Source organism: Chrysemys picta, chromosome 9 (assembly GCF_011386835.1).
Source record: "Chrysemys picta bellii isolate R12L10 chromosome 9, ASM1138683v2, whole genome shotgun sequence".
NCBI classification, from domain to species: Eukaryota; Metazoa; Chordata; order Testudines; family Emydidae; genus Chrysemys; species Chrysemys picta.
The window spans coordinates 43,074,273-43,086,940 of NC_088799.1; the positions used below are offsets into that span (position 1 = coordinate 43,074,273).

The 12,668-nt window shown below is 42.4% G+C and overlaps 1 protein-coding gene across 1 annotated transcript; it reads right to left on the bottom strand.

Annotated features, from left to right (window-relative positions):
- Positions 1-8,214: 8,214 nt before the first annotated feature.
- Positions 8,215-11,197, bottom strand: LOC101944407 (transcription cofactor HES-6-like). The gene is made up of 4 exons (XM_005282626.4): positions 10,862-11,197; positions 10,222-10,317; positions 10,020-10,098; positions 8,215-9,293 (listed from the first exon to the last, which is right to left on the bottom strand). The coding sequence occupies exons 1-4, from the start codon at positions 10,922-10,924 to the stop codon at positions 8,848-8,850; spliced, it is 684 nt and encodes a 227-aa protein (XP_005282683.1). The 5' UTR covers positions 10,925-11,197; the 3' UTR covers positions 8,215-8,847.
- Positions 11,198-12,668: the final 1,471 nt, after the last annotated feature.

A 12,668-nucleotide genomic window follows, 5' to 3' on the forward strand; every position in this document is an offset into this window, starting at 1 on the left:
TTAATGTAGATAGGACTAAAGAAAGAGGTTAGGTAGGTCTTAAAAAATCTTCATTGATAGGCTTTAGCCTACTCTGAATCATCTCTACTCCCCCTTTTCTCCTCTAGCAATTGCTTCCTCTAAGTCGCTTCATGAATACTTACCATTGGTGCTGTAAGAGCCCTCTCTGCTATTCCTTCAGTCTAGATCCGCTTTCCTCTCTCTGCCGCATCAATTCTCCACCTCATGTATGATTTCACATTTTCTGTGCCACTCTTATCTATGCCCCTTTAATTCTGACTCCATCTGCTGCCATGTGATTTAATTGTGTAATGTCTTATGTATAGTAAGGTCAAATGATTGGAGATGTATTGTTCATGAAAGACCCTATAGAAAATAAAACTGGATTCTATGGTTGGGAGTCTTTGCACTGTATAAGTACCTATCATGGAGTACAATGATGAGGGGATAGTGTTGTTTAAATTAAGCACCTATAGGAAAGATGTGAGTTAAATATACTGAGGAACAATTTCCTGGCATTTGCAATTATCTGCCCCAAATAAATCCATGTTGCTGAAGTTCAAGGATAGAAGACAATTATTTGGATTGTTATGGGGATCTCATAAATGTAACCATAGTGTTTTATGCTCATGTGCACAGAGCTGAACTGATTGTTAAATTAAAAAGTGTTTTTCCGCTTTCCCTCATGGCATTTTGGAAGGGGTGAGTTCTGCCTGTCTGTTTTAGGTGCTTATATGTCTCCCATCCCTGAAATATCTGAGCACCTCCCAAGTATTTAAAAATAGAAACAAGTTTCTCTCCTTCCTTTGCAGCCCATAAGAGTGCGAGAAATAGCTTGATTAGTTTAGGGTGTGTGTGTAACTGGCTGTGTTCTGTGTCTGTTGAGGGAAGGCTAAGCCAAAGAACTGATTTCTGCATGCAGTTGTGAGTAGAGTTGAGCAAAATTGTTTTTTTGTTTTTGTTTTTATTCCATAGCAGAACAGAAAAATGAAAAATAAAAAAAAAATTGTTTCAGGTTGATCCCAAACCAGTTTTTGGTGTGTTGTAATCTTTTTGTTGGTTTAAAAGAAATCTAGCTAAATTTTGAAACAAAATGTTTCAATATGAAAAGCTGAAACATTTTATTTTAAAAATGTCAACATACATGTTTTAACTTAAAAAAATAATTATTTTTTGGCTGGAACTATTTGCCAAATTCAATCCAAATTCACAAAGTTTGTTGACCTAAAACTGCATTTTTTGATGAATAGATGAGTTGTCCAGAAAATTTTGCCCAGTGCCAGTTGTGAGTGCAGTCATTCTAGGAAGGGTTACTGCTTCAGAGGCATTTTCAAGTCCATGGCTCTGTATTCCACGCAACCAAATTCCTGGGAACAAAAGGGGATGAGCTTTAGTGGACCTTCAGTGCTTTTTGTCTTGTATTTCTCGGCTTCTGTGGGGCTTACTTCAGTTTTACCATCTTTCAGGTGAAAACCACCTTCCCCTATAGCAGCTTGCTGGGGAACCCAGGTGCAGTTACTTTCAACAGGCCACACTTCATTCCCATGAGCAGCCCTGGGCCCTAAATGATTTGAGTTCCACCTGCCTGAGAGACTGTCTCTATCTTTGTGGATACTGTGACACTCGCAGCCATTTGAGGCACATGAGCTAAGACCCCCTAATAAAACTTAGGGGGCAGGTGGCACCATGATCTCTGTGAGGGGTCCATGGTTCTGGAACTTGCTTCCCACCTTTGTTCACCAGAACTCAGATTTGATTCCTTTAAATGCTGCCAAGTACTTTGGCTTTCCCAGGCTTTTCCTGCTGGTGAGGAAGTAAAATCGAACTGCTCTCGTAGTGTAGACAAGGCCTGTGATAAGAAGGTCCTGGTTGATTCTGTAAAGGAAGGCAATATGGAAGTCATGCTGGGATTGTGGGAAAGTCTGGTTCTGAGAAGGCTTGTTTAAAGCTTTATTTAATATAATAGACTAAATTCTATACTTTTAAATACGTATAGGGTATGGAGAGCTTTTGAGACTGCTGTGAAAGTCTGTATAAATGAATAATAAAAGGGAAAAGGTTAGCACTTTATTAGGTTGCTACTAAGTCACTAAAATGGCATTTTATAGCATTTGTGAAGAGGTAACAAGCTGAGTTCCTGGAGTTCCCCCACTGTAAAGAATTTTACAACTGTATCGTTTAGCCCTGTAGTGGGGAGAGGATGTATGTGTGCGCACACATGTGGAATGGGGATGGTAAAACGGAGTGCTGTCATGACAAACCATAGGAATAGTAAAATTATGCTCCTATTAAAATACCAAGTGCAGATCTGTGAGGTGGGTCCCCTCAGAGTTCTTTCTGACTAATGCTCATCTCGGGTGAGGGGACTCAAGGAAGTGGAGGGTATGGCCTCCAAAATGCATGGCTCTCAGGAATCCACTGGGAAAGGCAGAGCTAACTGTGCAGTAGGGTTGCTTCTCCTTGGTATTGCCCGTCCCCCGCACAACATCTCTCCATTAAGAACTGGGCTGTCACTTGCTCCCCTCATCACATGGGAGTTGCTAGGAATAGCTCCTGTATGGGCATCCACTTGGCAGTGAGGGGAGCATGATACTGGTAACAGCTGCTCGCTAGTGTGTCGAGTTCCCAGCAGGGCCGGTGCAAGGAAGTTTTGCACCCTAGGCGAAACTTCCACCGTGCGCCCCCCCCCCCCCCCCGGCCCTGCAGCAGCTCCCCACCCCCTCCCCCCGCCCTGAGGCGCCCCCCCCCCCCCACGGCAACTCCCTCCCCAGGGAGCCGTGCAGCAGCTCCCCACCCCAGATCACCTCTGCTCCGCCTCCTCCCCGAGCACGCCGCCCCCGCTCTAATTCTCCTCCCCTCCAAGGCTTGTGGCGCCAAACAGCTGATTGGCGCTGCAAGCCTGGGAGGCAGCAGAAGTGGAGCGGCGACCGCGCGCTTGGGGAGGGGGCACAGGAACGCTGTAAAAAAAATTGGGGGCACTGCTTTTTGGCGCCCCCAAATCTTGGCGCCCTAGGCAACCGTCTAGTTTGCCTAAATGGTAGCACCGGCCCTGGTTCCCAGAATCATGGAGCTCTGACCCCCGGCGTGGAGGGTTCCATTCCACAGACTACCAAGAAGAGAGAGGAACAGGCACTGCCCCCAACTGTCTCTTACAGGTGTTTGGGCAATTCATCAAGTAAATACCAGGAAAGTTCCCCAATCTTGTAAGGTCACTCCAAGCTCCCACAACATTTTCAGACACTTGAATTTCTGTGGCTCGGTTGCTGTGGGCTATAAAGCATGGCCACCTGGTCATGGTGGAATTCCAGTGCAGGACATTTTGTTGGGTCATGTTTGTCATGCCACATTTGGCTAAGCCATTCTAATTGTCCCAGACATTTTTTCACACTACAGGATATACACTGGGATTCATTATACCCAACTCCAGGCCTCACACAAACCACTGGAGAAATCACATCATGATGAATAGTCATGTTCTGATAAGTCCATGACCAAATTTCACAGACAAAATGTCATGTTTCACTTGGAGATGGTTCAAGGCTAAGCCTGGCTCTCACCATGAGTAGACTGACAACGTAAGTGAAATGTGGAGAGTGTACAGATGCAGGACTAGCTTATGCTCATATATTATCAGTGTTTAGGGGATAGCTCAGAATGCAGGAACAGACTTTGGTTTAGGTCCCAAAAGCAGCATTGTTTCTATTAAGCCAAAAGACTAAAAATGAAATGACTATGAACTTATAATGGGAGATATATGTATATGTGCAGCTATACAGTGAACAAAAGCTATTTTTTAAATGTTAGCCTCCTTCCCCCAAATTAGGCATGATGGTTAAATGTTCAAAATCGGCCCCTTCATTTGTGCACCAGTAGTTATTGTTTTACAAGTCCAATCACTTGTGACTGCAGAGGATTTAGATGTCTCACTACTTGGCTTGTAGAAGTGGTCAGGTTGGTGTGTGTCTATGTTCTATTCTTTGCAAGAATTTGCATATGCAAAATTATGGGTGCAAAATATGGAGGATGAAAATTTGGCTTTTAACTAGTTTGTTCATTTTATGTTTTTGGCCAAAGCAGAGCCCAGCAGGAGATAGAATCTTGTAGTGTCTTTCAGCCTCGCCTGTTCCAGCCCATTAAAGTGGAGCTTAGACTGGTTGTACTGGCGATACCATCTGGCCATTCCTGGCCAGAAAGATGGCTGTTCCCATGTGAAGTTGTGACAGGGTTGGGACTCATCACCCAGTGCCTTCTGCTGGTTGTCTCCGGGAGTTAGCTCAGTCCAGTGGAGCGCCTTCTCCTGGTGGTGTCCCACCCATTGTCTCACCCTTGGTTGGTTTCTGAGCCTGCGTCGCCCACCAGCTCGCGGTATCCTCTTCCGGACCACTGCCCTCCGGCAGTGTCCCTTAGTCCATCCACACCCCCTTCCGGGGGGGGGGGGGGCAGGGGAGGATGATCAGCAGTCTTCCTACACCCCAGCCACCATGTCCAACCACACCCCCAAAGTCTAATCCCTCTTGTCAGGGATCTGGCATAGTCTATGAGGGCCGCTCCCTATGGCTGGGTGTACTGCAAGGGTGGAAGGGCGGGGAGACCCAGGCCTGCCCTCTACTCTGGGTCCACTTCCCTGGGCCACTTCCCCTACAGTCCCTTGCACCCATTAGGCCCTTCCCTTCAGGGCCTGCAACCTGGCAGGCTATGGGCTAGAGCTCCATTCTGCTCCCCAAGCCTGGCCAGCACTGCGCTGTCCAGGTGCTAGTCTCCCAGCTCTGGAGACAGACCTTCCCCTGTCAAAGGCCTGGGACAGACTGCCTCTCCTCTCCCTGAGCAGCCTTTTTATATGGCTGAGCCTGGCCCTGATTGGCTTCCAATAAGCCCTTCTCTAATTGGCTGCCTGGCTGTGCAGGCACACTGGCCTGCTGAAGCCCACACTCTCAGTGAGTGGGGGCAGTCGCTCCACTACAGTAGCCTTGAGAGTATGAAGTGAAAGAAAATATGGGATCATAAGGCCTCCTAGAGGGTTGAGTATGTGTATGTTTTGAGACTAGACAGTATAGTAGGACGCATGCAGGGTCATGGGTTCAGTGCTATACATGTACCTCCTGGGTAATTGTTAAAGGATCTGATCTTGTTCCCTTTGAAGGCAATGCAATTGACATCAGTGCAAGCTGGACTGGGCCCACTGATCATTTTGATAGGAAAGGGTTAAGGCAGACCAGAGGAGCTGATTAGCCTATTAGGCAGCAAGCTGGGGGGAATTAAGACTGTGAAAGAAGTCTTAATTAGAAGAAGCTCACCTGTGCAGGAACAGGCAGGGCCTATATAAGCCAGGAAGCTGACAAAAGAGGGGGCTGCTGGAGAGCCTGCAGGCACGCCTTGGGAGGAAGGAGCGGTGAAGCTGGCAGAGCCAGAAGGCTAGGAAAGGGTGGAACAGGCCTTGGCTGCTGATTAGAGGTCTGTGAGCTGGAATCCGGAGAACAGGGTGGGCCCGGGTTCCCCAGCCAGCCACTGGGGAGGTGGCACCAGTGGGGCAGTGAATAGGAAGACTGTCTGGGAGACGAGACTTTCTCCCTCAGAAGGGGAAACCATACTAATGACTTAGCTGAAGGGTCCGCAGATCCAAATAATGTGGCCAGGAGGATGTGCCATCCCTGTGAAGAGTGGATCAACCTGTCACAATCCTACAGGATTGCTACCTGTTTGGATTTGTCCTGCTGCACCCAAAGCATTGCATAAATATGTGATGACATTGCCTTACAGTTAGATGGGTCTGGACCAAACCCCAGCTTCAAACACCCACAGGAACAGCTGCATAGGAAAATCTGAATCCAGACCCAAACTTAGCAGCTGGTGCCTATCTTTAAGGTGCAGTCACAAAAGCCCTCCTATTCAGGACCGCACTTCAGCACATGCTTAGATCTCATTTAAATCAATGGGGCATAAGCTCATGCCTAAAGTTAAGCACATGTCTTAGTGCTGTCCTGAATTTAGGCCTAAAATGAGCCAAACTAAAACCTTGGCTCTGAAAACTCCCAAACTTTAGGAAAATTTGGATCCAAACTGTGGCTGAGTCTCATCTCGAAACACAATATTGCAATGTAACCTCACTCTTGCTGTAATGAAATAGCACCATGTTGGGGCACAACAAGCAGCATAAATCCACGACATGCCATCAGAACTCTGCACGCACTCAGGGGATTCTTTATTAACCTAAATCAGCTTGTGACTGTACTTTATCTGACAAGCTTAATCAGTATCTTACAGGATGTGGGATATATGTGTCAAAATAGGGCATCTCCATCGAAATATGAGGTAGATGGAAACATTGATATTGATGGCTTAGCGCCAGTGGAGCTGCACTGTTGCTGGCTGCTGTAATATGGGCACTAATTTTTCTAGCATAGGCACCCACTGTGTGATCTTGAACAAGTCACTTAACCTTTCTGAGCCTTAGTTCCCCATGTGTAAAATGGGGATAAGAGTACGCAATACACTTTGGGATCTTCAGCTGAAAGGGCTAGATATGTACAAAGTAGATGATTAATACTGTTGTTATAATATATTAAGCTTGATAAAATTAAATGATTTGAAATAAATGTAGAATCATTTTGCTACACACATATACACCTTTATGTGGGCAAACTATTGCAAATCATTTGTCTTCCTTTAAGGAACATCCCCTTTATTCCAAATGAGTATCTTGCAAGAGATTCTTCTAGCTCCAGTTCTCTTTGGGTTTCTGTCTGCCAAGTTTTCCACTCCTACTTCCTATTTAAAAAAATATATTTCTCTCTTCTGTTGCTAATCTTTTTCAGTTACAATAACCTTAGGTGTTACTCATAACAGTAGTGGATATACAATTTTCAGATAAAAGTGTGATTTTTTTTTAAATTGATAGTATCTAAACCTATTATCAATATTTTCATGACATTAGAATAGTTTAAATAATATTTTTACTTAAATATCCCCGTGATATCAGAAAGTGAAACTGACTTGAAACAAAAGGGAAACTGACCAGCTTTGACCCTGATCCTGTATATGCATCTGCTAGCATGGATACCTACACCACATGGAGCCCCTGGGACTTGACACCAAGGGACTGCAGTAGTGGATCTTGATGCAGCCTTAGTTCAAACTCTCTGAAATGTACAAATATATATAATAAGCTGTACAGATGCTTAATATTCTTTCACTTCTAATAACTTGGGGTGGTATTAGTAATAATAGTAAGGAATTTTTATTGCCTATGTGAATTTTATATTGATATTGTCTCTGCTGGGTGAATGGACCTGCTCTAATTCCATTCTACTCAGTTGGAGTCTTTCCATTGACTTCAGTGGGAGCTGGACTGGGCCATGTTATCTATATTGCTAGCCGTTGGTGAGGTTATCTTTCGTCTGGAAGGCTTGTTCCAGAATGGAGAAACAATGACAAGTCATAAATTTAGGCCACTGATAGTTTTGTACAATTCAGTGTTTCTAAAGGAGTTGCTTCAGAAACCACAGTTTCAGCGTTGTGCCTGCATTCGATAATGGGCCCTCTTTTCATGTAAGCCAGTTGTTACTCCTGCCATCCCTGTGCTACCATTTCTAATGGCTTTTCAAGAGGGCTGGATAAAAGGGGAGAGCTTCACAGAGATGCTAAAACCCAAGGTGATGACTTTCACTCTTTCGACACATCATCAAACAGATCAGTCTGCATAATTAGTCCCCTGTTGGGGAGGGGCTGTCATTAATTAGTATGCAGAGTGTTTGTTTAAGAGATCCCTTGCTCTTTTAACTGTAAAGAAGTTTTAACTGCCTTTGACTTGAAAAACTGTGACCAAATGTTGTCTACAAGTTTAGCAGATTCCTCCCAGACTTATTGGTAGGATTTGCAGGGAATCTTACCTTCTGGTCTTTATATCCTGTCTGGAATTCACTCAACCTAAAGAAGTTGTCAAGGTTGATGGGCCCAACATCTGACCTTTTTATAATCTCATATATTAACAAGATTCATTTAATTCTTCAGATTTGAGTGGGTGTGCAGCTGGCTGCTTTCTCTTTAAAACAAAAAGTACAACAAAAACTAACAGCCAAGCACCTAGGAACAACCTTACAAGAACAGATCATTGTGCATGCCCAATGGAGAGAAGAAAAGTAGACAGGGAAATTTCAGTGTTGAACTTTCAAATACTTATTTATACTTAAAAAAAAATGTAGATACAAAGCACCAGACAACATATTTTTGTTATTAAACAGAAGCCACTATCGACTTGGCTCTTTATAAAAAACTAAGTCTCTTCAGGTGGGCATGTTATAGCCTAGTTTTAACAGGTAATACAGAGAACGCCAATTAAATGTATATTAATATTAAAAATTTCAAAACCAAGTTTTTAGAATGAATGTAGCATTTCCAGAAGGCTAGAGCTGAATTCTCCTTTCTGTTACTTCCACTGCTCTGGAGTAATGAGTGTACCCTGTCCTCTTTACTTCAAGGACACGGTCTCAGTAGCTTACGTGAGATCTGAAAGAAATGTCGGCAGAAACCAAAATGCAAAAGATAGTATTTCCTCAGTTCTCTTTTATTAATTAGATGTTAATTCTTTTAATAACATAAGAAAGTTATATAATTAATGTACAGTAAAAGCCCAAGAGAGGTTCTATACAATAATTTATATGTATTAAATAAATACAAAATAATAGCAGCCTTCTATAATGCAGGCTACGTATAGGTTTACTTCGGCTTGAAGTACCCTGGTCTTTAGTACACCTACAGGAACAGATTTGCTCCACAGGTGTTTTAAAGAGGCATATCTATAAGATACATATAGAAGTGTCTAAGATTAGAAGGGGAAATATAAAATACATTTTACCATGGTCTCCACATATCTAATGATCCCATATTAGGGTTATTATGAGAAAAATTTGGCCGCAGGATCTGGCTGGAAGGTGGCACATCAGGCTGACTAAAGAGAGATAGTGATTGTGGTTGAAATGAATTTTTCAAAGCTTGTTTTTCCTCCACAGGATAGAACCGGTCCTGAGCTGGACTTGACCCTGAGGTATTCCCCTTATTGCAGATAGGGGATTTCTGCACTGCGTGAGACTGGTGAGCAGGTGGCGAGGACCTTAAGGCTGCTTTGCAGGTCTCCTCGCTGGATCTGGGTAAGGATTTCAGGAGATGATTTAATAATCGTGCCCCAAGAGTCTTGTCCATCCATTCACAGGTCAGGAGAAGGTTGTGAACCTCATGCATACACTGAATATATCCAGTGCTGTACCTCTGCTGAGCTTCGAGACCCACTTTGGAATCTGCTGCATTAGAACAGGAGATAATTCAAGTAATTTAAGTGCACAGGGCTTGCAGTACATTATGTTTGACTAAACAAGCATTCAAAAAGTTCATAATATATTGCCTCTTCTGGAAAAGTCCTATAGAACTTAACTGAGAATGATAGCCTTGGTCACTATATAACAGCTAGGGCTTGAAACCATCCTGTGTGATTCCATAACAGGGTTAGCATTCTAGCTTGGATTCTATAGGATGGTTTAAAAATTCTACAGAAAGAATATAACTCTCTCTTGAATTCTATAGGTTTTAAATTAAATTGCTATAAAGCCCTATTGATTAAATCCCTAATCAATTCTTTTGCGCTTTTCCATAAGGATCATTATGGTTGAAAAAATAAAATCAAGCAATAAAAAGTTTGTCGCAACTTCATTTAATAAAGGAGGATACCTCAATTCTGATTTCATTGCTGTTATAAATTGTGGCGCAAGGCTAAAACGAAAGAGAACATTGTTGGGGGGAAAAACCTTAACCCATCTACTGAAAGGCATTGGCTTTAGATCCCCCTCTAGTGGCAAAGTGTAGAAACTAGAAGATATGCTGGTAATAGAAGTAGGTGTCATCAGGTTTTAAAGAGATTTTTGCAAAAAACATTACTTGATTAAAAATGCAGCCCACCCCTCAAGATTGGAAATACATTCCACATCTGAAATGAAGTGAATGAAAGAAAAATGCAAAAACAAGAAACTCACCCATGATCTTGTTGTTTTGGATATTCTGGAGATGCTTTACTGTCATTTCAAGGATATCTGCTTTTTCAAGTTTAGACTGCTATTTTTTTTTAAAAAAAAGGTAAGTAGGTCAGTAAAGAAGAAATGTTTTGTATGATGCTGGGCTTGTTTTTTTTTTTAGAAAATGAAAGGGCGGGGGAGACAAGAAAAATTCAACACTTACGTCCAAACAAAATGCACCAACAACTGCTTCCTTCAGTTGCTCCAAGCAGTTGTTAATCCTTTCCCTTCGCTTTCGCTCAATCAGAGGCTTTCTTAACTGAAAGGAAGATATTAAAAAAGAAAATAGGATTTACGAGGCGGAATGTCAAGGTTTTATCACAATACAATCTGCTCCCACTGCACTCACTGGCAGAACTCCCATTGTGGACAGCGTCAGGGACAGATTGGGCCCCTCATTTTTAATCCTTAAGAGCCACATTCTGCCTGTGGCATCAGAGGATCCAAGGGTGATGTGGTACAAAGTAGGAAACATTGTATGCTCTATAATCTCATTACCACTCTGCCAGTTTAGCGCTTTCTTACACATATTAAGCTTCAGTCTGTTCTCCTTAAACTGAAGTCAGCAGAGATACACCAATTTAAAACCAGTGTAAAGTGAGAGGAAAATGCAGCCCAGAATGTTAAAAACACCCTGTAAACTCCTTTATAATCAAAGGAATTATTTTTGGTCTATCATTTTTGCAATTGTGAAGCACCATCTACAGTGAGTGTTGTCTAAATAATAGTCCACACACTTATGTGCAGTATCCATACCCCACACATGTCAGGGTAGGTGTAAATCTGTACATAAAATGACCTACCTTCCTTTCCTCTTTGGTGTTGGAAAGTTTCTGCACATTGCTGGCCATAGCCGTGGCAGTCATTATAATCCAGCTTGTCTGCCCCTAAATGCTGGAAAGCAAGGGGGAAAGAAAGCACTTGGGTAACCGGCTGTTCCTTTTTCAGAAGGGTTCTTTGCTTCTCTTGCCTCTCCTCTGTAAGGCTGCCTGTATTTATAGCCCAGAATTAACATGTGAATAAGGGCATTCCTTGGCTGGACCTCTTTTCCCACATGAGGGGTCGAGACCAGAGGCTTGTGGCCATCAATCAAGGCTGACAGGTCACTGCTTCTTTTCAATGGCCAACTTGCCCCCCCAAACAGCGACAGATGTCCTGCCTACAAAGCTTTGCTTTGCAGAAAGCTTTTGTTAAGAAGAAGAGACTCAAAATGGGAGTACTGAGCAGATCACATGGCTCCTTGCTCAATTTACACAGATTCCCAGGGAGCAACAATAGGCTGTAACCGGTTGAGTTACACCTGGGAGAATTTCTTCTAAGTTTCTGGGCTTTTTAAATAAATTTTATTATCATATTGAACTGATTCCACTTTTTACTTGCAAGATATGAACCCCTCCTACTTAAAATCCAAATGAAGGCTTTGAAACACAAAACAGTCTCCACTGTTAGAAATAATAATGAGATCCAGTGGTTATTTTATGTCTCTCACAAATATCATAACAAGGCATCATTACCTTAAAGTCCACTGACAATAGATTGTTATGGAAACTGTGCATTTACATATATGAAAATCCCTCATGGAAGAGTCCTGCATTATTTAATATGGGTGAAACCAATGGCATTCAAGAGAAGTGTAATCCAGCTGTATAAAAGTATTATAAAAAGTTTATAGAACAGAAAATAACCCTTTCTATTTTTGTAATCATCCTATAGAATTTAATATTTCAACTATCTATAGACCTTTGTTGCTTTTCTGCAGAACTGTTTGGGTTTCATGCCTATTACATTCCACTGGACTTTTCCATAAGGGTATCTTTTCTGACTACACTATTGAAAATGTTTTTTTCGTCCTCTGAAATACTAATGCAAAAGCATGTGGCTGTTTAAGGAACACTTAGACATATCTCCTCACTATGTGTTTATATTTTACCTTTATACTTTTTTTTTTTAAGGAAAATCTCAGGGGGGTTTCATGAACAAGCTCTTCTTTTCTGATTGTTTTGCTAATAAGCAGGATTTGCTAGTATCCTGTCGAGTCTGATAGATTATCTCTTTTAAATAGGTGTTGAATGTATCACTTTATTTTAGCAGACAGGAAAGTCTTGGGTAGCTTCAGAAGAACTAAAAGCCTCTCCCCCTTCCACTGTAAGGTCTTCCCATACCTCCCCAACCACACAACTACAAAATGATGTCACTAAGTGCCAGGCTCCCCCAAAGGAAGAGGGAGGGTGTCACAGACCCGTGAGAACAAAATACACGCTTCTTCTCTCTCTTATAAACAATACACGTGTGTATGATTTTATATATGTACATATACACACTATACAGTGTATCTAGATACTCTATTTACAGCTCTGCTCTTTGTGCATGTATTGTATCTACACAAGTGTTGTACTACCTGTGGAGGCTCTCAGTTTATCAAAACACAGCGAGGCTGTCAGATTATTTCTTGGTGAAAGGAGTGCCCTACTTAATAAAGGATTGTGGTGATATCACTCTGTGGGAAAGTGGGACATTGTTATGCATTTTCTCTGATATACAAGAGAGGGTGTGTGTTGAGATGGGCACCAGGATGCATTCTTTAATACCAAATAAGGGTGACCACCTAAC